Source organism: Mesoplodon bidens (genome assembly GCF_964165515.1).
Source record: "Mesoplodon bidens genome assembly, chromosome: 16".
Lineage (NCBI taxonomy): Eukaryota > Metazoa > Chordata > Mammalia > Artiodactyla > Ziphiidae > Mesoplodon > Mesoplodon bidens.
In genome coordinates this window covers 53,102,368-53,128,951 of record NC_138173.1, presented here as the reverse complement: position 1 = coordinate 53,128,951, position 26,584 = coordinate 53,102,368, and the positions used below count along the sequence as shown (strand labels likewise).

Genomic DNA, 26,584 nt, shown 5'->3' with positions numbered 1-26,584 from the left:
TATACAAAAGACATATTGATTAGATTAATATGAATGAACTTTATGAAAATGAAGCACAAAGTGCTTGGCTCATGGCAAGCGCTCAGTGTATACAAGAGCTTCTTTTTAATGTATTAATATGTATTTTATTTACATGGTAGGAATGAAAAGCTACACATATAATTAAAGGCTCAGCATTTAATCTTTACCTTGGAAATAGATTTGGTCCAGTTGTAATAAGCCAGGTAGAGTGTTAGAATCTAATCTTAGTTAGTTTAAGAAGTTCTTAATGTACATGCCATTAAACTGGACTGCCTACCAAAAAAATCAGTCTGAGAAACAGATTTTTTTCAACAGTCAGTAAAAACACACTGAATTTCTCTAAGGTGACCAAAGAATATGTCATCATGAGAGGGAAAGTGTTGCATGGAGTCAGAAAACCACAATGGTCCCAGCCCCTGGTAACCTCTATTCTTCTTTCTGTCTCTATGAATTTCCCTATTCTAGGTGCTTCATATAAGAGGAATCACACAATGCTTGTCCTTTTGTGTCTGACTCAATAATGCTCCGTTGAATGTATATACCATATTTTATTTATCCATTCAGCTGTTCACTGACATTAGGTTTGTTTTCACCTTTTTGGCTAGTGTGAATAATCCTGTGAACACTAGTATACGAGATTCTTTTTGATTTCCTGCTTTCCAGTCTTTTGGGTGGTAGTAGAATTGCTGGATCATGTGGTAATTCTAGGTTTAACTTTTTTGAGAAACTGCCAATCGGTTTTCCAAAGCAGTTGAGTCATTTTACATTCCCACCAGCAATGTAGCAGGGCTTCACATCCTCACCTACACTTGTTATTTCCTGTTTACCACAACTTTTTAAAAAAAGAAAAACAAAGACTTAGTGCAGGGTTGTAATTATAACTCAAAATGTGTTCATTATAAGACTAAGTTTGCCTCATTTTTAGGTAAATATCTTCCATTGGGCCTTTCATGTTCACTGGTAAAATGTTTACCATTAACGATTAAAGGACTTTTTTCTGGTAAAAAAAAAAAAAAAAAAAGAAAAAAGAAAAAAAGAAAACCACAATGGTCAATCAGTGCCCAGAACTTTCCAAGAAAGATACTTTATCTGGGAGCAGATGTGTACTCTGAATAATAGCTCCAGCATATCAAGTACAAATCTAGACTGTCCTGGGCAAAACATAGCCAATGGCTACCAATAAATATTTCAGGCTGACAAAAAAAATTTTTAAAGAATATGGAAGAACTAAACAACAAAACTAATATGTTTGATGTAATATATATATATATTTCTCATCAACCAATTAAATAATATATACTTTCTTTAAAGGCACATGGGACAGCTCTAAGAATTGATCATATATTAAGCAATAAAAAAATCTATACAAATTTCAAAGCAAAGTTAGTCTTACCGGGCCATGATGCAGTTAAAAGTTGATAAGAAAATGGATAAATTTTTTAAATTCCTCAATGTTTGGAAATTAAGAACAAAATTAATACTGATGAATAACTATGAATTGAAGAAGAAATTAAAATAGAAAATATAACAATATAGCTCAATATGCTGAAAAATCTAGATATCAAAACTTGGGAACTAGAGCAAAGGTAAAGATGTGAGGGAAATATAAAGCCTTGAACCCTTACATTAGAAGAAACAAAAGCCTTAGAATTAATAACTGTCCCTGTTAAGAAGATACAAAAAGTATAATGGAATGATCAAAAGAAAGCAGAACTCAATGTAATAAAAATAAACAAACCAAAAAAAACCCCAAAGATATAACAGAAGAATCTCAACAGAGTCAAAAGTAGTTATTTAAAAAAAATGTACAAAGTGAATAATTTCTGGTAAGATTGATCAAGAAAGGAACAAAAAGTAGTAACATTTCAAAAGGAAATGTGAAAAACTACATAGAGTAGATTGAATAAATTAGCAACATATAACAGAAAACTACTGTAACTGTCAATTTTAAAAAACTTAAACATTGACAAATTACTAGAAAAGTGGATCTTAACATAACTAATAGGAGAAAACTCGAATAATCCCATAACAAAGTAGTAGTTAAAGCTATTTCCACAAGGAAAAACCTGTTCCATATGCCTCTACTGATAAGTTCTACCAAATTTTGAAGGAACAGATCATTCCAGTTTTATAAAACTATCAAAAAAAACCCCTCATTTGATGGATCCAACATAACTCTAATAACTCAGGTAAAGACACTATAAAAGGAGAAAATTACAGGCCCATTTGACATAAGATTATAGATGAAAAAATCCTACATAAAGCCTTAGCAAATCAAATACAGTTGACCCTGAACAGAAAGTGGGTTAGGGGCATTGGCCCTCAGTGCATTCAAAAATCTGCATATAACTTATCGTTGACCCTCAGTATGTGAATCCTCCTTACCCCAAGGTTCCTTCATATCTGTGATTCTGCATCCATGAATTCAACTAACCATGGATCAGTACAGTTATAGTATTTACTGTTGAAAAATATCTGTGCATAAGTGGACCCTCACAGTTCAAATCCATGTTGTTCAAGGGTTAACTGTACAACATTATAGTAAAGATGACACATCATTACCAAATTGGGTTAATGATAGATTTACAGGGATATTTTCATGTTAAATAATCCTTAAAATAATCTATCACATTAAGAGATTAACATGCAAAAATTCTGATTATGTATGATCATCTAAATACTTGCACAGAAACTATTTTGTAAGATTGAACATCTATTTATAATTTTTTAAAACTTTTAATAAATTAGAAAGGAAAAGAATTTATTTAACCTCAGTGAAGGTATCTATAAAACTCTAGAACAATGTCATCTTAAGTGGGAAAACAGAAGCATTTCATTTAAAATAATGACACAGTGATTAGATTACTCCAAAGTAACAATAATTAAATTTGGCAGTGGTATCAGTGTCAGGAACATGATACTCTATATGGTAATTCTATGAGGCCTATGAAGCAAAGTTTAGATTCAAAACTGTCTTGAAAAATAAGGATCATAACCATCATTGTCTTCCTCCTTTTCACTGTGCTCCACATCAGTGATAGTTAGATGACATTTTAGAGTTTAGAAAGAACTGTCAAATACACAATCACATTTAAACCTCAAATTAGACTTAACAATAGAAAGTATTGTCATCCCCTTGTACATAGGGATTTAAATGACCAAATAGTGTCTGCCTCTCCCATCCTATCATTAGTTACATTTCTCAGTTATGGGTGAGAAAGGTGAAGGGTGGTGGTGTCATGCTGGAGCTGCCTGGTAGAGCTTTGCCATAGCCAGTTCTGTGCATTCTTCCAAACTCTGCGTTCAGTGATGTCATGTTCATAGTTTGAAATCTGACATCACGGGAATATTTACACTATAGAATCAGCAAATAGTACAACCAGTTTGTTGGCTTGTTTTCTGGAAAGCCAGTTGTTAAACATTTACTACCACATCAAGGATTAATCCTGATACAATGTTCTTTGCTGCTGCCGGTACCTACTTCTTTCCATTGCTATTTTCTCCTGCCACAGGGGTTCTTTTTAGTCTCCTTCAACCAACTTCCTTAATTCCCTTAAGCACAATGACAAGATCACCAAGTGTAGCAGATTTTCATTAAATATTCAGGGGTATCAAAGAGTGAGCATAATACAGGCCAGGGGAAATAAACAATCAGAAAGATAAGAATAACACATTTATTGAGTACCTACTATTTGCCTTCACACTGCTGTTAGAACATCTTTCTCCCTTGCTCTTCCTCCTATCTCTACAACTAACTGCCTATTACCTCCAAATTCCAGATCTTTCTAATGCAGGATAATTTAGCTTGTCACTCCCTCATCCAAACTTATTTTAGCTATGATTTTTGAGTTAACTGCTCTTTAAAGTGCTTACCAAATCAAGGGCTTTTTACCCATACACCGTATCAAATCTTTAGGTAAGGTCTCCTGTACATACAGAGCATAGCTGTGTAGTTTGAGGTTTGGGGAGGGAGTGCCACTATAAGGATGACTTGGCAAAGGTCCCAGAGCCAGGACTATGGATTTTTCATGATACTAACTGCATGTTCACTAACTATATATTCTATTAGCAACTGTGTAAAGATCTATGAGACCCATAGTTTCCCTATTTTACTTGTATAATACTAATGATAGCAAATAACACTTATCAAAACTCTTCATATTCATTATCTCATTTAATCTTCCTTGTAACTCTGTGTTACTCCCACATTACTGATGAGGAAATTCATGTTTAGAGAGTTAAGTAACTTAGGGAAAACCACACAGTTTATAAATTGTAGAGGAGGGACGGAAATACAAGCGGTCTAGTTCCAGTGCCTGCACTTCTAGTCCTTCTGCTATATTGCTTTTGAATTATCATAGAAAAAAATAATCATATTGGTTGAAATACTCAGTAAAAACTCAACTCTTGAGTGCACTGTATGTTCATCTTCTACCATAGTATTGTTTTATTTGTTTGCCTAGTAGAATTCAGGGAATGTACAATTTGTAACACAGTCTCTGTGATCTAAGCAGTAAGAACTGTGATGTATGTAGAGAAAATCAGGTAACAAATGTCAATAACTTGTTAGAAAAAAAAAGGCTTTCATCTAAATCCATTTTATTCATTCAGTCACACAAATAGGCAGGCTCTTTTGAATAGCTGATTTCCGAGGATGTGCTTTAATGTACAGAATTAATGGAAGCTCTCTCAGCCTCTTACCAGGATCTGAGTAGACTTTGACATACCTAATTTATATTAGCTATAAATTACATAACTAATTTATATAAATATAATGACTTATTTGTCTGCATTTAACATTAAGAGCGTTTCTTATTTGGATGAAAGTTTTACATTAGAATATTCTTTGATTCTACCACAGTTCATCTCTTTCCCATGAGAGTTAGCCAATTCTAGTAACAATTCTTTTATTTCTAAAAGTACCTGTAAACCTCAAAGCTGTCAGGAGCAAAACAGGTAGAGCACTGTTCTTTTTCAGGAGCATCTATTATTGAAAAAACTGAACTCAGTATTCTGTAAAGGGGTAAAGGGGTCAAAGGAGCATCTCTCCTGACAGTCTTCCAAGGCTATTCTGCAAGGGGAGCGTTTAACTCTATGCTCTTTCTATGAACCTATTCCTACTGCTAGGAGAAAAGCAGGTCTCTTGGGACTTGTATATAGACTGACTTGGCCCAAGAAAATCATTTTACTTTCCTGCTGAAACAAAGATATTATTATAGGAAACCAAATATAAGTAAACTTGATATTTAGCTGGATTCTAAATATGTCTTGTGTCATTAATTGGTGTTTATTTATCGCTCATTGATGTATGTGCAAATCTAGATTATTATTTTGGTTTATTCTAAAAAAATTAAAACACTTATGTGAAGGATTCATTTTAAAATGTACGTTCTATATTATTGTATATTTAGAAAAATATGATTATTCAATAAACTAATACTCATTAATCTGGTATTTAATGCTTATGTTTACAAGCCACTGTAAAATTAACATGTATGTTTATTTAATCTATTCACAGTTCCTGATGATGTGTTTGCCCAAAATTATATATGGAAAGGCTCTTACAATTTTAAAGGAAGGAAACAACCCATGACCTTGACAGTTACTAGTTTCAATGCTTCCACTGGGAGAGTCAATGCAACACTCAGTAACAGCAACATGGAACTACTACTTTCAGGTATCACATTAAAGAACAGCAAACAATGCCTTTATGCCTTCATTTCCATCATTTCATCTTTTTTTTAGTGATTTTTGTACTGTGAAATAGTTGCTATATTTTTTATGACATTCATAATTCATTCAGAAACAAGGCTTTCTGGTTTTTTGATTGATGCATGAATATTACTACACAAATATAAAATTCTGTGATTCTGAAATAAGCTCCCTCAATAATATTTTTATGTGGCTAGAATGACATGTCATGAAATAGAACAGAACTTTTAATTTGAATATAACTAACTCCTTATCTATTCTCATAACACCAAAGAGATTGGATCGGTGATTTGCAAGCTATTCTATGGTCACAAAATTATGTCTTCAAATGAGAATGTTTAGGAGGACACTACAATTTAAGACAGAAAAGGTAGAGCTACACTACCTTAAACAGGCAAACAGAACCCAGAGCCCTATCCATCTGCTCAACTTTCTCAGGTTTCTGTTTCCTCTATCTAATGCACTTCCCTCATTATCTTTGAATACTGTGCTTTTTCTGACATTCAAATGTTTCCTCATATATCATCTTGTCAACAGTACTTCTGATGACCCTATCTAAAGTAGCCTTCACATTACAAATAGACTCACTCTTAGTCATAGGAAGTCTTATCTTATTTCATTCTCTTCTTTTCACTATTTGAAATTATAGTATAGTGTAGTGTAATGTAGTGTAGTATAGGATAGTATGACATGACATGATTTGTCTATACTCCAGCAACACAAGCTCTAAGAGAGCAGGTCTTTGCCTTCCAGTTCATTACTAATGCCTCAGATGATAGAAATGCATCTGGACTCCCATGGGCACACGCACAGGAGCTGCTCCTGCCCTGCACTCTCTCCCTCTGCCATTCACTTCCCAGCTGCCAAGATCTTGGAAGCTTTGAAGCTCAGCAAATAAGGGAAATCCATTGAGAACAGTCTGTAAAGTGTCAAGCAATATCCAGATATTACCTGTGCTCTGCCTGTCCCCTACCTGAACCTGGGATTCTTCCACTGAGTGAGTGGTCCTGTGTCCCACATTGGTGTTGCTCATTTGGTTGATGAAGACATATTGACAGAGTTGTTGTTGGTTATACCCTTTTGCCTTCTCACTAGCAATGCAAAAGAGAGACTATCTCCACAACCTTACCAACAGAGCATATTGTCAAGCTTTTGAACTTTTGCTGATCTGCCGTGTGGCTGACAGGGTCTTGGTGCTCCAGCTGGGTGTCAGGCCTGTGCCTCTGAGGTGGGAGAACTGAGTTCAGGACACTGGTCCGCCAGAGATCTTCCAGCTCCACATAATACCAAATGGTGAAAGCTCTACAAGAGATCTCCATCTCAATGCTAAGACCCAGCTCCACTCAACAACCAGCAAGCTACAGTGCTGGTCACCGTATGCCAAACAACTAGCAAGCCAGGAACACAACCCCACCCATTAGCAGAGAGACTGCCTAAAATCATAATAAGTTCACAGACACCCGAAGACACACCACTGGTTGGGGTCCTGCCCACCAGAAAGACAAGATCCAGCCTCATCCACCAGAACACAGGCACCAGTGCCCTCCACCAGGAAGCCAACACAACCCACTGAACCAACCTTAGCCAATGGGGACAGACAACAAAAACAATGGAAACTACGAACGTGCAGCCTGTGAAAAGGAGACCCCAAACACAGTAAATTACACAAAATGAGAAGACAGAGAAACACACAGCAGATGAAGAAATAAGGTAAAAACTCACCAGACCAAACAAATGAAGAGGAAATAGTCAGTCTATCTGAAAATAATTCAGAGTAATGATAGTAAAGATGATCCAAAATCTTGGAAATAGGATGGAGAAAATAAAAGAAACGTTTAACAAGGATCTAGAAGAACAAAAGAGCAAACAAACAGAGATGAACAACACAATAAATGAAATTAAAAATTCTCTAGAAGGGATCAATAGCAGAATAACTGAGGCAGAAGAACGGATAAGTGACCTGGAAGATAAAATAGTGGAAATAACTACTGCAGAGCAGAATAAAGAAAAAAGAATGAAAAGAATTGAAGACAGTCTCAAAGACCTCTGGGACAATATTAAATGCACCAACATTTGAATTATAAGGGCCCCAGAAGAAGAAGAGAAAAACAAAGGGACTGAGAAAATATTTGAAGAGATTATAGTTGAAAACCTCCTTAATATGGGAAAGGAAATAGTTAATCAAGTCCAAGAAGCACAGAGAGTCCCATACAGGATAAATCCAAGGAGAAACACGCAAAGACACATATTAATCAAACTATCAAAAATTAAATACAAAGCACAAATATTAAAAGTAGCAAGGGAAAAACAACAAGTAACACATAAGGGAATCCCCATAAGGTTAACAGCTGATCTTTCAGCAGAAGCTCTGCAAGCCAGAAGGGAGTGGCAGGACATATTTAAAGTGATGAAAGAGAAAAACCTACAATCAAGATTATTCTACCCAGCAAGGATCCCATTGACATTTGACACAGAAATTAAAACTTTACAGACAAGCAAAAGCTAAGAGAATTCAACACCACCAAACCAGCTTTACAACAAATGCTAAAGGAACTTCTCTAGGCAGGAAACACAAGAGAAGGAAAAGACCTACAATAACAAACCCAAAACAATTAAGAAAATGGTAATAGGAACATATATATCGATAATTACCTTAAATGTAAAAGGATTAAATGATCCCACCAAAAGATATAGACTGGCTGAATGGATACAAAAACAAGACCCATATATATGCTGTCTACAAGAGACCCACTTCAGACCTAGGGACACAAACAGACTGAAAGTGACAGGATGGAAAAAGATATTACATGCAAATGGAAATCAAAAGAAAGCTGGAGTAGCAATACTCATATGAGACAAAATAGACTTTAGAATAAAGACTATTAGAAGAGACAAAGAAGGATGCTACATAATGATCAAGGAATCAATTCAAGAAGATGATATAACGATTGTAAATATTTATGCACCCAACATATCAGCACTTCAATACATAAGGCAAAAGATAACAGCCATAAAAGGGGAAATCAACAGTAAGACAATCATAGTAGGGGACTTTAACACCCCACTTTCACCAATGGACAGATCATCCAAAATGAAAATAAATAAGGAAACACAAGCTTTAAATGATACATTAAACTAGATGGACTTAATTGATATAGGACATTCCATCCGAAAACAACAGAATACACTTTCTTCTCAAGTGCTCATGGGACACTCTCCAGGATAGAGCTTATATTGGGTCACAAATCAAGCCTTGGTAAATTTAAGAAAATTGAAATTGTATCAAGTATCTTTTCTGACCACAGCGCTATGAGACTAGATATCAATTACAGGAAAAAATCTGTAATAAATACAAACACAGAAGCTAAACAATACACTACCTAATAACCAAGAGATCAATGAAGAAATCAAAGAGGAAATCAAAAAATACCTAGAAACAAATGACACTGAAAACACGACGACCCAAAACCTATGAGATGCAGCAAAAGCAGTTCTAAGAGGGAAGTTTATAGCAATACAATCCTACCTCAAGAAACAAGAAGCATCTCAAATAAACAACCTAACCTTACACCTAAAGCAATTAGAGAAAGAAGAACAAAAAACCCCCTAAAGTTAGCAGAAGGAAAGAAATCATAAAGATCGGATCAGAAATAAAGGAAAAAGAAATGAAGGAAACAATAGCAAAGATCAGTAAAACTAAAAGCTTGTTCTTTGAGAAGATAAATAAAATTGATAAACCATTAGCCAGACTCATCAAGAAAAAAAGGGAGAAGACTCAAATCAATAGAATTAGAAATGAAAAAGGAGAAGAAACAACTCACACTGCAGAAATACAAAGGATCATGAGAGACTACTACAAGTAATTATATGCCAATCAATGGACAACCTGAAAGAAATGGACAAATTCTTAGAAAAGCACAACCTTCTGAGACTGATCCAGGAAGAAAAAGAAGATATAAACAGACCTATCACAAGCACTGAAATTGAGATTGTGATTAAAAATCTTCCAACGGAAAAAAGAAAAAAAAAATACAAAAAAAAAAAAAAAAAAATCTTCCAAAGAACCTAAGCACAGGACCAGATGGCTTCACAGGTGAATACTATGAACCATTTAGAGAAGAGCTAACAGGTATCCTTCTCAAACTCTTCCAAAATATAGCAGAGGGAGGAACACTCATTCTATGCGGCCACCATCACCCTGATACCAAAACCAGAAAAAGATGTCACAAAGCAAGAAAACTACAGTCCAATATCACTGATGAACATAGATGCAAAAATCCTCAAAAAATTCTAGCAAACAGAATCCAACAGTACATTAAAAGGATCATAAACCACGGTCAAGTGGGGTTTATCCCAGGAATGCAAGGATTCTTCAGTATATGCAAATCAATCATTGTGATACACCATATTTACAAATTGAAGGAGAAAAAACCACATGATCATCTCGGTAGATGCAGAAAAAGCTTTTGACAAAGCTCAACACCCAGTTATGATTAAAACCCTCCAAAAAGTAGTTATACAGGGAACCTACCTCAACATAATAAAGGCCATATATGACAAACCCACAGCCAACATCGTTCTCAATGGTGAAAAACTGAAAACATTTCCTCTAAGATCAGGAACAAGACAAGGATGTCCACTGTCACTACTGTTATTCAACATAGGCTTGGAAGTCCTTGACACAGCAATCAGAGAAGAAAAAGAAATAAAAGAAATCCAAATCGGAAAAGGAGAAGGAAAGCTGTCACTGTTTGCAGATGACATGATACTATACACAGAGAATCCTAAAGATGCTACCAGAAAACTACTAGAGTTAATCAATTGAATTTGGTAAAGTAGCAGGATACAAAATTAAGGCACAAAAATCTCTTGCACTCCTATACACTAATGATGAAAAATCTGAAAGAGAAATTAAGGAAATACACCCATTTACCATTGCAACAAAAAAATAAACTACCTAGGAATAAACCCACCTAAGGAGACAAAAGACCTGTATGCAGAAAACTATAAGACACTAATGAAAGAAATCAAAGATGATACAAACAGATGGAGAGATATACCATGTTCTTGGATTGGAAGAATCAACATTGTGAAAATGACTATACTACACAAAGCAATCTACAGATTCAATGCAATCCCTATCAAGCTACCACTGGCATTTTTCACAGAACTAGAACAAAAAAATTTCACAATTTGTATGGAGACACAAAAGACCATGAATAGCCAAAGCAATCTTAAGAAAGAAGAACGGAGCTGGATTAATCAGACTCCCAGACTTCAGACTATACCAGAAAGCTACAGTAATCAAGACAGTATGGGACTGGAACAAAAAAAGAAATATAGATCAATGGAATAGGATAGAAAGCCCAGCGATAAACCCACGCACATATGGTCACCTTATCTTTGATAAAGGAGGCAAGAATATACAATGTAGAAAAGACAGCCTCTTCAATAAGTGGTGCTGGGAAAACTGGACAACTACATGTAAAATAATGAAATTAAAACACTCCCAACACCATACACAAAAATAAACTCAAAAAGGATTAAAGACATAAATGTTAGTGCAGACACTGTAAGACTCAGAGGAAAACATAGGCAGAACACTCTATGAGATAAATCACAGCAAGATCCTTTTTGACCCACCTCCTAGAGAAATAGAAATAAAAACAAACATAAACAAATGGAACCTAGTGAAACTTAAAAGCTTTTCACAGCAAAGGAAACCATAAACAAGACGAGAAGACAACCCTCAGAATGGGAGAATATATTTGCAAATGAAGCAACTGACAAAGGATTAATCTCCAAAATTTATAAGCAGCTCATGCAGCTCAATATCAAAAAACCAAAAAACCCAATCCACAAATGGGCAGACACCTAAATAGACATTTCTCTAAAGAAGATATACAGATTGCCAACAAACACATGAAAAGATGCTCAATATCACTAAACATTAGAGAAATGCAAATCAAAATACAATGAGGTATCACCTCACACCAGTCAGACTGGCCATCCTCAAAAAATCTACAAAGAGGAAATGCTGGAGAGGGTGTGGAGAAAAGGGAACCCTCTTGCACTGTTGGTGGGAATGTAAATTTATACAGCCACTATGCAGAACAGTATGGAGGTTCCTCAAAAAATTAAAATTAGAACTAGCATGACCCAGCAATCCCACTCCTGGGCATATACCCTGACAAAACCATAATTCAAAAAGAGTCATGTACCAAAATGTTCATTGCAGCTCTATTTACAATAGCCAGGACATGGAAGCAACCTAAGTGTCCTTCGACAGATGAATGGATAAAGAAGATGTGGCACATATATACAGTGGAATATTACTCAGCCATAAAAAGAAACGAAATTGAGTTATTTGTAGTGAGGTGGATGGACCTAGAGTCTGTCATACAGAGTGAAGTAAGTCAGAAAGAGAAAAACAAATACTGTATGCTAACGCACATATATGGAATCTAAAAAAAAAAATGTTTCTGAAGAACCTAGGGGCAGGACAGGACTAAAGACACAGACGTAGAGAATGGACTTGAGAACATGGGGCCGGGAAGGGTAAGCTGGGATGAAGTGAGTGAGTGGCATGGACTTATATATACTACTATATGTAAAATAGATAGCTAGTGGCAAGCAGCCACATAGCACAGGGAGACCAGCTTGTTGCTTTGTGACCAGCTGGAGGGGTGGGATAGGGAGGGTGGGAGGGAGATGTAAGAGGGAGGAGATATGGGGATATATGTATATGTATAGCTGGTTCACTCTGTTACAAAGCAGAAGCTAACACACCATTGTAAAGCAATTATAGTCCAATAAATGTGTTTAGAAAAAAAAAAAAAAAGAAATGCATCTGGAACAAAATGGGCCGCAATGAATATGAATTATTTCTCTCATTTAAAAATACATTTTAAAAGTATTGTTATTGAAAATATGAAATATGTATTTTTAAATTTCTTGGCAATGTATATATTCCATAAAATTATTAATAATGGAATAATTTGTGGCATAAATAAAATTATATCTGTTGATTTTGTAAATTTTACAAGAACTATAAAGCTTCATTTTGTATTGTTGAATGAGCCTACCGTAAACCCAAAGTAAAGGTATTAGAAGTTAATATGTATTTTAATTTTAAAAATATACACAATTACATGATATAAATTGAAAGAAGCTTTATATGAATGAATGGAGTATGTGACTACTGATTTATTTAATGTTGAAACATAAATTTTTATTTTCCTTCTGTAAGAGAGTTAGCACTAAATATATATGTATTCTAATTTAGAAAAATTTTTAAACAAATTTCTACAAATATAGATAAACAAACATAGTTAGACTAACTTTCTATCCTTGTCTCCATAAAATTAATTACAACATTTTCCCAGTAATTTTGGTTACTTTTGTATGTTTTCCCTATTAATTTTAATTTACTTTAGATCAAGATCTATGTATCATTATATTTGTATTCCCAGCTAATTTTTATGATACCTTATTACATAGGTGAAATATAAGTGAGTGAAGTAATGAGTCAAATTTCAACCATCAGTTAATCACAAAATTTTTACTTAGAACCTTATATTCTATTATTCCCCTAAACACATTTACATTCCAGCTTATTCCTACTCCTGGAATACTCTCATTCAGGAAAAAAAAAGAAAATTGTAGTCATCTTGCTTCTCTCCTTTATGCCATTACCTATATTTACCTTCTTGAATTAAAAATTCTACTTGATTTTTGAGATCCAGCTCAAATGCTCTTTTTTCTTAATAAGTATTTCCTAAGTACTCCAGTGTGAAATGATCCTTCTCTCTTCTGGCCTTTAATTCATCATATTCTCTATCTCTATCATTATATCTCCTATTTCATCAGAAATTCACATAAGCCTCCTATTTTTAGATAGGAACAACATATTCATCTTTGTGGCACCAGTAGCACCTCGAATACTCTTTTTCTCAGATTTGGAACCTAACTTATTATTACGGAAGATATCTGGAATTTTAACATATAATTCATATCCTTGAAGATTTTAAATCTGTTTGGGGGAAGAAATAATTTTGTTTACAATAATCTTGGAATGATATTATTAAGAACAGTAATATTTAATTTTAATAGCATAGGTAATTTAAACCCCACAGTTAAGATTTGAGTTGAAAATTTCAGCTGAAAAAGAGATCAATATATATTGCAGGATTTGTGAAAAGCATTATGGGTGAAGGTGGCCTTGACTTGGCCTTGTTTTATTTCTTTTCTATCACATGCATTTATGATATATTTAAGTAGTTATAGATAGTAAAGTAAAGCATAACTGTTTGCAAAATTAATAGACTAAATGTCCTTACATTTTACAGGAGTATATAAAAGCCAAGAAGCTCGCCTAATATTACACATCTATCTTATTAAAGTACCAGCTCAAGCTTCTGTGAAGAAAATGAAGGAGGAAGATTGGGCCATGGATGGCTTTGTAAGTATAGTTCTTTAAAAGTCTGCTGCTAATTTTAATAACAAATTTATGCTTTGCTTTGTCATTAAAATTCCAGAAAAATCTAATTTTCTAAATTGAGCTAATTAAACACACACATATATTTACAGATGTGTAGCCATCACCACAGTTGACTTTAGAATATTTCCATCACCTCAAAAAGAAACTCCATACCCTGTAGCTATCACCCAACCCATCCACCCTTCATCACCCCCACAACCCCAAGCAACCACAACTCTATTTTCTGTCTCTTTAGATTTCCCTGTTCTAGGCTTTCATATTTATGGAATCATACAATACATGGTCTTTTGTGACTGGCTTCCTTGACTTATAATGGGAAACATGCCTCTTAAGTCCTAGGCTTGGAACTGACAGATTGTCAATTCCACCCACATTCCACTGACCAAATCAAGTCACAGGACCAAATCCAACTCAGTGAGGTAGAAAGTATACTCTTTCCATGAAGGTTGATTGGAAGTGGGGGGAAAGGAGTGCATATATGTTGAACAGTAATCTAATCTACGAAGGACAGTATTATTATATTTTAATTTTTAATTGAACATTTGCCTCATTCTGTTTCATCATATCATCGCCCTTTTTCTTGACAACAGGTCTCTTAGCCTAAAATAAGTCTATAAATCTGTATCATGTTAATAACAAATCCCCTTTTTTCCATATCATAATTATTTAAAGATGAAATTTTAAATTTTGCTTTTTAATGATGGCAGATTTTCAGTGTTCTGTGTTTTACATAGTAGAAGATATGGAGGAAGGAATTCTGCATAATATTCATTTCAGAGTAAAACTGAATATTTTCTAAGTCTGGGAAAATATATCTGTGGCCAGTCTTCAGTTTTAACCAAACTTACAAATACTTTTAGGTTTCTGCTGAGCCTGATGGAGCTACTTATGTATTTCAAGGATTTATTCAGGGCAAAGATTATGGGCAATTTGGACTACAAAGACTGGGTAATGTATTCATTTTCATTTTCATGTAGTTCTTTTATTACTCTAGATATCATAAGAATGTACAATGGATTCTGATCATTAGGCATACTTACTATACTTTGAATTTTGCATTGTCAGGACTATACATTGACACATCTGATAACCTTTTAAATATTTGCATTCTTCAGAATATTGTTTCTTTGTGTTCCAGCTCTGTACAATGTTTAATTTTTCAGCATATAAACATGACAAACTGTCTTGCCCTCAAGCAAGTAAAAAGGAGAACATGTGATATAGATATGAAAGAAAATATTAAACTGTAAATAATTTTATCATATGAGAATTGTAATACTTCTCTGCAATTTGAATATTGTTGCAACTTTCTTACTGCTCCAAAAAAATGTAGTGGCATTTTAACTCATAGAGTCTGGAAAGGGAAAATAACTGAGGACTGAGCCCTGTTTTGGGACCTTATGCTCTTCAGATATGTAAATTTTCCACGGTGGGAGGCACAGAGTTTTGTCGTTTTTATTTCTAACTCTTCTAAAATGTGTATAAACATTTAATGGTCTCGTTTGAATGTATTTATTAACATAGCTTTTGGTGTTTAATTTTCCTAAGGTGTACTGTCTCCCATTACTATATTGTGGTATTAATGCATAAAGAGTAAATTCAGGCTCTAAAATCTACTACTTGATGTTTATCTTAAAAATTCCATTGCTTTGAACTTTTACATAAGTTTTATGAGTCCCTGGAAAAATAATGTATAAAAAAGGTACTAACACTTTTTAACATGGACTAAGGTATGACTTAGTTGAATATTTATCAAAAAGGCAAATCAGGTTTCTCCAAATGAGCAAGGCTAATAAGATGTCATTTCAGATAATGTCTTGCCAAAATTGTTATTTTAAAAGCAGGATAAAACATTTATTAACACAGTACATTAACACAGTTGTGTAAATGAATGCAAGATCTTTTCACATAAAATTCCCTAAAGCATCTCAAGCACTACATGTCTAAAACAGCACCTATAGAAAAGGAACTATTTCTTTCTAAATAAAGAGCTTGTTATTTATTTTCTCTTCCCTAGTCACTGTTCCAACATGTTGACAAACCTGATTTTTCTCATTTCCTAACTGTGCAAATGTCATAACCACTTACTCAGCCCCAAGTAGAACATAACTAAATCCTATGCCTTCTTCTCCCTTTCATCCACACAGACAAGTTCTGAATCTATCTTTTCATGCTTTTCCTAGTGCTGCAGTTCACATCTTAATTTCCATTTTTATCTAGGATGTTCCTGCAATCTTCAAACTACTCTTGCTTTCAGACCAGACTCCCTCAAGTCCATCTCACCCTAGTCGCTGTTCTAAATCTTGTATCTTATCACTGAGCCTTTTTTTTTTTTTTTTTCCCAAACACATCCAGTTGTTCCTCACTATAGGTGGGTGGAAAGTTTGGGCTCTTTAGAATCATATTTATGCCTTTTCAAATAATTTATCATTTTACCCTCCTATTCCCTACCACATGTCCTTTCCACACAGACATGCCTAATGATTGTCACATCCTCTAAATATGCCACTCACCTTCCCATTTCTAGGCTTCTGATGGTCCTGCTTCCTCCTCTATTTGTTGTTCTATTGATTCTTCAAGGTCAATCTCATAAGTCCTCCAGAAAACATTCTTACATACCACCAGATGGAATTACTCCTTCCTTTCCTAAAGCACATTGATCATTCATCCTTGATATATATACTTATTTGTGGCTCTGTATTCTTCCCACAATTGTATGAATTCTTCAGTTCAGAGGCTCTGCATATTTTTTATTCTGTATCCTTTCCTGGAAAAATATCTTATACATAGTAGGCACTGTGCAAAATTGTGTGGAAATGAGTTGAAGGAGTTTTGTGAATTATTTTTGTTTACTATGTACATTTCCAAGTACATCTTGCAGATATTTCCAAGTAGATATCTTGAGCAAGGAAGAAATTAATTGGTTCACAAAACTAAAAAATCAAGTGTGATAAAGTAGAGTTGATTTTATAAGTTATTTTCTTATTTTATAGGACTGAATATGTCAGAAGGTTCAAATTCTTCAAATCAACCTCATGGTACAAATAGTAGTTCTGTGGCCATTGCTATTCTTGTGCCTTTTTTTGCACTTATATTTGCAGGATTTGGATTTTATCTTTATAAACAAAGGTAAGTTTGTTGATTTTAGGTATAAAGCATTTCCCAAATCTATATTTCATGTTCTTTTTACTCTATAGTTCAAATTCTAACTTGCATTTTTTTCTGGGTTGTTTAAATCTCTGTGTGCCAAATATTGCCACAGTTGTTGAAACCATTTTTTCCCCTGCCTTTCCCTCCACCACAGCAATATACACACAACTAAAATTGCTCTGTTAAGTTGCACAAGCATTCAACTTAACCCTTCCTCCTTTTTGCCTGTCAATTTCCTGGTACATAACTAATTGTATAAGTTATTTTTACATTATCCATATTGAAACTTTAGAGATACAAATCTAAGTTAAGGTTTAAATTGAAGCGATGATATCTGCTGCCAGATTTATTTAAAGAACTAGGAAGAAGCTGTGTCCAAACCTCTTATTTCACCTGACAATACTGATAGATTTTACCCAGGGAGACAGATGATAAAATCCTCTAATCCTCTCATTTATTTCTGTTGCTTTTAGAAGATGATGGAATTAATATATTATATTTGTGATATATCTCATATATGACTATATAGATTATTCGTTGGTCCCTGTTCACTACATCCATTACAACATCCTGGTAAGGGGCTTGCTTCACTATGCAATTCTCCACTATTTGGGACCATCCCTTACTAAGAAAAAAAGTATGCAAAAAAAAAAAAAAAAAAAGAAGAGAAAAGTATGCAGGTAACCAGATATTTAAATGAATACCTAAATGTAATGTATTTTTCTCAAAACTGATGTTTTTATTATAAATGCCAGTCTGTATTATCTAAGAATGATCTATTTAATATTATGTAAATTTGTAACAATTGTGCATTAGCAGCTGTTTAGGCCTTGTCAATATAAGATGTTATTAATGATAAAAATCATCACTAAATTTATTTATAAAACAAGCTATGCTAATCTTTTTTATTATTGTGATAAAATACACATAACATAAAATCATTTAAACCATTGTAGGTGTACAGTTCAGTGACATTTAGTATATTCACAACGTCTATCACCCCAAGAGGAAACTGTACCCACTAAGCAGTAACTCCCTACTCTTCCCACCCCTGCCCCAGGCAACTACTAATCTGCTTTCTATCTGTTGGTTTGCCTCTTCTGGATATTTTATATAAATGGAATCATAGAATTGTGACATTTTGTATCTGGCTTCTTGAATGTAATATGTTTTCAAGTTTTATCCATGTTATACCATATATCTGCACACTATTCCTTTATATGGCTGAATAATATTGCATTGTATGTTTGAATGTGTTGTGTTTAAATATGTCCATTTATCAGTTGATGGACATTTGGATTGTTCCTATGTTTTTTCTATTATGAATAGTGCTGCTATACACATTTGTATACAAGTTTTGTTTGTATAACTGTTTCAGTTTTTTTGAGTATGTACTCAAGAATGGAATTGCTGGATTATATGGTACTCCTCCATTTAACCATCCTAGTGAAGTGGTATCTCATGTGGTTTTGATTTACATTTTTCTAATTACTAATGACATTGAGCATCTTTTCATGTGCCTGTTGGTCATTTGCCTACATTCTTTGAAGAAATGCCTATTCAAGTACTTTGGCCATTTTAAAAATTGGGTTATTTGTCTTCTTGTTGAGGTATAACAGTTCTCTATGTATTCTGGATACTAAACCTTTTTGGATATATGGTTTGCAAATATTTCTCTTTCTGTAGGTTGTAGTTCCACTCTCTTGATAGTGTTCTTTGATATACAAGTTTTTCATTTTGATGAAGTAAAATTTATTTCTTTTTTCTTTTGTTACTTGTGCTTAGTGTCATACCTAAGAAACCATTGCCAAATTCAAGGTCATACAACTTGTATGTTTTCTAAGAGTTTTATAGATTTTGCTCTTATATTTAGAAATGATTAGTTTTAAGGTAATTTTCATTGATGTGTAAACTTTTCTAAAGCTTGATATTATTTTCCTTAAAGCTGTAGCTCAACATTAGCAGAGGGAAATTCTTTTACATCTTTGTGATCCTTACCTAATTAGAAGGAAATGATGTTCCTTCTGTTTCTATTGTGAATCTAGTTTGAAAAAAGAGACAAATATGATCCATTAGAATTATGCACCTGGCAACAGCAAGTTGTAAACAATATAATTTATATTATATAACAATATATAGATGATGCTTTTGAAAGAAGCTTTAGATAGTTTTTTTTTTCATATTGTCATCATACAAATCACCTAACAATTTTTAGTATGGAGAAAAATTCAGAAAATGCATTAGGGGTAGTAAAAGCACATAACGGCAAATACAAATTACACTAAAATAAATCGTTGAAATTTGTGGTGTTTGGTGTAAACAGAGGAGATTTATTTCAAAGCCTTTTTAGGAATTAGGTTTGAGAAACAGGTAAGGGCAAGTATGCCTTTGTTCCATTACAAATGTCAGCAAATTATGCAGTGGGATGTGGGAAAAAGAAACTAGAAATAAACATTAGTCAAAAAGGAGACAAATAAAAAATGAAGCAAGAATTCAAGATGAGCAACTTATACCAGCCAGCCTAGATTCCATGTGTTTTATAAACTAATGGCAAATGTTCAGTTATCAGTAACTCTTTGGAAACTATTTTCATGACTTGAGTATCATATAGATAGTAATTTCTTCTTTGAGATTTTGAATTTACTTGCTCTACTGTATATAATTTTAAGCCAACTGAATATTTATGTTTCTGGGATACTCCAAGCACCTTCCCAAATTAGGCGTCAGCATTAGATGTCTACTCTTCTTGGAACCCCCTTCCTATTACTGTAGAACCAACGCCTTATTGTCCTTTAAGTCTCAGATTAAATTTTGCCTCCTTAGAGATGATTTTCCTTATTACCTCTCCTAAACTGGCTCCCAGTTACTTCCTGTCCTGTAAACCATTTTCCTTTTTATCAAAACAGTTTTCATTATCTTTTTCTTGTTTTATTATTTTTAATTTATTCATTGCTTTCTATCATTACAATATGAGCTCCATGAGAGTGATGACTTCATGTTTTTGTTAAAAATATATATATATATGTATATATATATATATACGTATATATATATACGTATATATATATATATATATATATATATATCCAATGCCTAGGATCATGCCTAGTACTTAATAGATGCTCAGTAAATATTTGAGGAATGAAGAGTAATGAGATTAAAATTCATCAGCATCATAATTTAGTTATATTTTACATGCTATTTCATAATGATAACATTATTTCATAAGAAAATTAATGAGAATAGCCATGATATCATTTATTTACATTTACTCATATTGGTGCTCTTTATAAATATATATTGTATGTAAATAAGAAGTCACTCAGGATTTAAAAGTGACAGGTAAAATGTTCAAATGTGTTGTATTGAGTTTATGTTTTCTCAATTAATACTTTCAAGTTACATTATCCATTAACAATAACTCAATCATTGTGTTTGAGCCCTACTCTGCTATTTCTTGAAGAAAGTTAACATATAGCTAATCAATGTTCTCATCAACAGGACTGCACCCAAAACACAGTACACAGGATGTTCAGTTCATGAAAATAACAATGGCCAAGCAGCTTTTGAAAATCCCATGTATGACACCAACTCGAAGTCAGTGGAAGGGAAGGCAGTACGGTTCGATCCCAACTTGAACACAGTCTGCACAATGGTATAACGTGGCAACCTTTGCCTTCTTCAGAAGCTTGGAAATTGACACACAAAACAGTGCACATTTAGTTCACTGATAAACAAATTAAAGCACACTTTTCAGGACTAGCTGGGTCACCTTTTCCCGAGGAATGATAGAGAAGAGTGTTTTTTCATAAACTGGACCATAATTCTTCTTCATGTTTACCATGGAGAGTTTTACAAAAATCGGCTGCACTCTGAGAGTGCTTATTCACAGTTTATTTGCTTTTTTTAAAAAGGAGATTATTCTAAAACATAAACTTATTTGCATATATTGGAGGAGCATCCACTATCAGTATTTCTGTGCTTTATAAACTATATTAGAGGGACTGGGTTAAAAAAATGATATAGGGTAGAAAATAAGAGCTATACTTACAGGAGTCAATAGATCACTGACTTCTCTTTAACTGTCATGAGCTACATCACACCCATAAGTCTGTATTTCACACCACTCTATCAGCTGTTCCTTCCTATTAATTGAGTCATTGTTTTCTTTATTTCCCTGGTTATTTCAGATTGAGTCATGCCCTGAAATGTTTATGAACTAGTTTATGCCACAGAAGCGATAAGATTGCCCACTCTGATTTGACTCTCTAGTTTTTGTTCTTCAGCATCATATTGCTATCTTTTTTTAGACTGGTTGTCATAGTTTCTGCAAATGACAAGATCATCGTGTTATCCTCCTGACTTCCCTCATTATGTTGTAACAAGTATTATTCAGTGAGCCATGGGATAGTGTTTAACTCCTTGCTTCAATCTGTTTTGTCACTCAGAAACCACTTTAGCTGCCAAAAATTATCTATAATAAAGATAATTTTGCAGTTATCTGAGACACCAAACTTACCATTCTTTAACAAACTTTCCAATGTTTCTGCAAGAACAAATAGAACCTATTAATCTACTTATTTATTTTATGGTATATCTACTTATCCTTCCAGTTGAGCTTTCAAATTTATTTAACATTGTTTTGAACTTTTATCTAACAGTGAGTTAGAATTCTAAGTTTTAAAAATTTTTAACTTTTAGTCAACAATGAGTTAAACATATATTTTGGACCAGCCCCTACTCAAAATGGCTAAAAAAAGAAATTACTTTCAAACCACCAATATAAATTTATTTTCTTAAGTTGTGGATTTACCAAATATTCATATATTTTTAAATTTCTGTACTCTAATTCTTAAGAAGCAGCCTTCAGATATGACAGGTTTCTTTCAAAATCAAATTAAGATATGTATTTGCAAGTTATTGGTGGCTCATTTACAACTGTATCACAGTAATGCCAGCATTTTGATTTAATAGGTCATTGTCTTCTTTTTATAGCATGTTTTATTTCATAGAATAAATTATGTACCCAGTGTGAACACTTTGTTCTTGTCCCTTTCAAATATGGATAAACTTGTAAACAGTCTCGACTTTTTGTATCACGAGACAGAGTGCCTAAGAGAAATCATTGCACCTGGAGCGCTACTTGGATCTATGTCTACAACATATAGTGAATTTCTTGTAAACCACTTTGAGATACATTGTTTTGGAAATTCATATAATTTTCTCAACATTGTACGCTACTGACAGGATGCTGTTTTAAATTTTATTCCATCAGTTATTTATTCTTGTTTATTCAAATGACTGCAATAACAATGGTTCATTCATTAATGTTAAGGTTAATACATTTAAGATCTTGTTTAAACAATGTTTCTTCTGCAACTGGCTACTCCTCTTATATTAATGCATACACTTTTGTAAAGAAGTATATTTTTATGAAAAAAAAACTTTGTAAAAGTATGATGTAAATTTTCAGTGCAATGTAAACAAAATAAAAATGGATAATTGCTTTTGTAAAACGTGTATTCTTTTCAAAGTTGTCTGCCAGTGTACTGGTTAGTAAAAGGAATGAAGAGCCCATCTTTATTTGATGTTGTAAAGTTCTGAAACTGCATATTACATATACTTAGTCCACAATATAATAATGACACATGGGTGTTTTTCTTCTCTATATTCTGTAGTTCCCCAAGTGTAACACTGTTAAAAGTAAGTACATTCCCAGTAAACGTAATAGTATCATAAGAACCTCATCTTAGAATTTATATTAAATGTAAATACTTTAATAATACATACTATCTAAATTTAGATATACCTGATCATTTCTAGTATTTCTGTAGTATATTTTCTTAGAGATATTTATGTTAAGCATGCTTCATAAGTATGAACCCAATAAGCTTTTGAATTGCTCCATTAAACTAATATGTACAAACAAATCTGTGTTTCCAAGATGGAACATGTAAAGTTTTGTACTCAAGAAAGTTATCAAGTTTCTCTAAAGTTCAAATCACAAGTTATTTAAATTCAATTTTATTAGATAACTATTTTTCACAAAATACATTGTCTTTATATTTCAAACTCAAATTCCAGCCTTTACAGTCTATCTCTGTTTATTACACTTTATTTTAGAAATAAATGTTTCTTGATATAATTGTAGTTTCTGTTTTAACTTTGTTAACTCTATTACCTCCACCTTTCACTCACTTCACATCTATATTTTCTCTTCTTCTTTGTCTTTATTTTTACTCCTCCCTGTGTTTTTTTCTTTTCCTCCCTTTTTATTTTTCAACTTTTTAATTTGTTTTATTTTTTTGATGTTTTTCTTAACATCCTTTCCTCTTTTACATCTTATCCTTTTTAGCCTTTTATTATTTCTCTTTCTTTATATTCTCTTTATCTTTTTAACACTCTCAAAGGTAAGCAGCAATTTTAGTGGAAGTAATTGTACTGTTCTCTTTTCCCAGCTTTACTGAAGTATAATTAAAAAAATTATAAGATATTTAAAATGTATAACGATGATTTGATAAACGTACATAGTTTTTTTAATTTCTTTTTTTGGTCAGAACATTTGAGTTCTACTCTGTTAGCTAATTTCAATTAAGGAAGTAATTTAAAAGAGCCTTCTTGAGCTTCCCTTATACTTAAGAACATTAAAGCCATAGGTTCCACCCAGGATCTCTTGATAACAGAGCCTAATGAAAATGTCTGTGGAAATAAACCAAAGGTCAGATTTACTTTACCTGTCCTTTTCACTTACAAGTGAGGGGGGAAAAGCCACAACATTAGCTAAAGGAGTCAATAAAAATAACTAGCTGATGCTCTCTTAAAGAGAATAAGAGAATCTATTGCCTGTTAAAGTATTAGTCTGTAAATATCTATAAATTTAAAATAGGCATAAGGTAAGGTAAAATGAACATCTATAAAATTATAGAAGCTCATAAGTCTAGGAAATAATTTAGAATGGGCAGTTTGAAATTTGGCTGAAAGAAATATTGATCTGCTTCTCTTTTTTTCTTTTTCTTTTTTTTTTAGGATGACTTTGGAGGAAAGAGAATATTGATCTGAGAAGATAGACCTGTGTAAAAGTCTGAGAAATGTCTTTCTGCCATCACTTTCATGAGCTTGGTATTCTAAAGTAATTTAAGAGCAGATTTAAAAGTTACCAGGGAGTAGAAATGGCCACTAGACATTAGATTTCATTCTTCAGTATACAAAACAACAGAACTAGTGAACACCTGCCAGATACTTTTCCAACTGTTAATAAGTTCCCATGTGTAATAATTTTATTAGTCTTGAAAAAGTATATTCTACACATTCAGATTCATAGCTATAAGTTGTGTTGCAAACATAAAACAAAAAATCTGTGCTTAAACTCTCATAAGATCCAAATCTTGCTTGTAACTATTTGCATACCTCTGAAAATAGGGATGAACCCATATGCTTTGGCAGGACTAATGAGATACATAGAGAAAAATATAGATCCATCTACATGGTATGAATTAAAATAAACCAAAAGGCCTTCCTTCTCAGTAAGTATTTTCTTCATACACTTGAGTTAACATTTTATATCTACTGAAGGAACTTATTAGAAAAATATGTTATCTATAGAATGTCACAAGATAGAACTGTAATCCCAGTAAGTAAATTAACACAGCTATTATAGAGCAAGTCAATCGAGCAACTGCTCCTAATCTCTTTATTTTTAAACTAGGACTTTTCCAGTCTGTAACACCCTTTTTAGGATGAAATTTTTAAATGCATAAAATGAAATAAAAAGGAAATTAATGATAATAAAACAGTATAAAATATTTTTAAATATTCTACATATATATGAACATATATACTTCTATGTAGATACTAATACATATATATGTACTTCTCTACTGATACATTAAAAAAGCAGTGGGCCTAATAATTTCTATAATTTCAAAGAGTATTATAAGCACTATTTTGAGATATTCATAACATTTAACATGACATAAAATATCTGTGATTTTTATTAATGACAAAATCAGAGTTATTTTTACCCAGCTTTTTACTGAAGGAAATACTATATTTTAATGAGAAGAACAATGAAGATAAAGGTACAGAATTTTCCCACCCATGTTTACAATTTTTTTTAATTCTATCTGCATACCAGGTTAAGAACCCTGCCTTAGAGATTAGAATTTACAGCAAGTACATTGTGATGGGACAGGGAAGAAAACATTGTTCCCTTGAGCTATTGGCAATGAAAATTGAGTGCTTAAGTTGGACTTTAGTTACCAAGTAACAACATAAAGAAGAAACATTTCTAAGAAGAAATCCCTAATGGGAAAAAGTGAGTATAAATAGTAAAATGTCATTAATTAATTTATTAATACAGAAAATATTTTCTAACACTAAACGTGCATAGTATTCTACTATGAAGTATAATGGCTATTGGATGAATAAAAGTATAAGAAACACATGGATCTTAAAGTTTTGTCAAGCTAAAAAAGGTTCTTAAAGTATATATAGAAGATATCACATAATAATTCTATGTGGTAACTATGTTCAATTCTGTAAGCTTTCACTCTCACTTTTTCTGTTAATTAAAATCGACTTCTCGTACTAGAGAATGGACTTGAGGATACGGGGATGGGGAAGGGTAAGCTGGGACAAAGTGAGAGAGTGACATGGACATATATACACTACCAAATGTAAAATAGATAGCTAGTGGGAAGCAGCCGCATAGCACAGGGAGATCAGCTTGGCGCTTTGTGACCACCTAGAGGGGTGGGATAGGGAGGGCGGGAGGGAGGGAGATGCAAGAGGGAAGAGATATGGGGATATATGTATATGTATAACTGATTCATTTTGTTGTAAAGCAGAAACTAACACACGATTGTAAAGCAATTATACTCAATAAAGATGTTTTAAAAAATACCAATAGAAAAAAATAAAGTAAAATTGACTTCTATGGAATTATAAGCAAATCCTTGACTAACCTACTGAATAAGGATAAGGAGTATAGAAGTGATTGGGTTATGTGGCATCAATACATATTCTTCAGAATATTCAGAATTTGATGGAGTTAATTGAAAACTGCATATTAGGTCAATTTAATGTCATGGAAATTTGGACATTTCTTGACAAAATGATCATAAGCTATTCACAGTATCAATGGGGAATTTCTGCTTTTCTTTTTACTTCATCTGTGTATGTTTTCTTTGGGATCTTTATTGC

The 26,584-nt window shown here is 33.1% G+C and overlaps 1 protein-coding gene across 3 annotated transcripts in view; it reads left to right on the top strand.

The window, feature by feature from the left end:
* Positions 1-21,044, top strand: part of CSMD3 (CUB and Sushi multiple domains 3) — a gene marked incomplete at both ends in the record, with an annotated part of 1,095,706 nt that extends 1,074,662 nt beyond the window's left edge. For all 3 annotated transcript variants that reach the window (XM_081258479.1, XM_081258478.1, XM_081258477.1), the window contains 5 exons: positions 5,540-5,698; positions 14,082-14,194; positions 15,094-15,181; positions 17,227-17,362; positions 20,885-21,044. In XM_081258479.1, coding sequence (XP_081114605.1) covers positions 5,540-5,698; positions 14,082-14,194; positions 15,094-15,181; positions 17,227-17,362; positions 20,885-21,044 — 656 coding nt within the window. The remainder of the gene's footprint in view (positions 1-5,539; positions 5,699-14,081; positions 14,195-15,093; positions 15,182-17,226; positions 17,363-20,884) is intronic.
* Between the last annotated feature and the right edge of the window lie 5,540 nt (positions 21,045-26,584).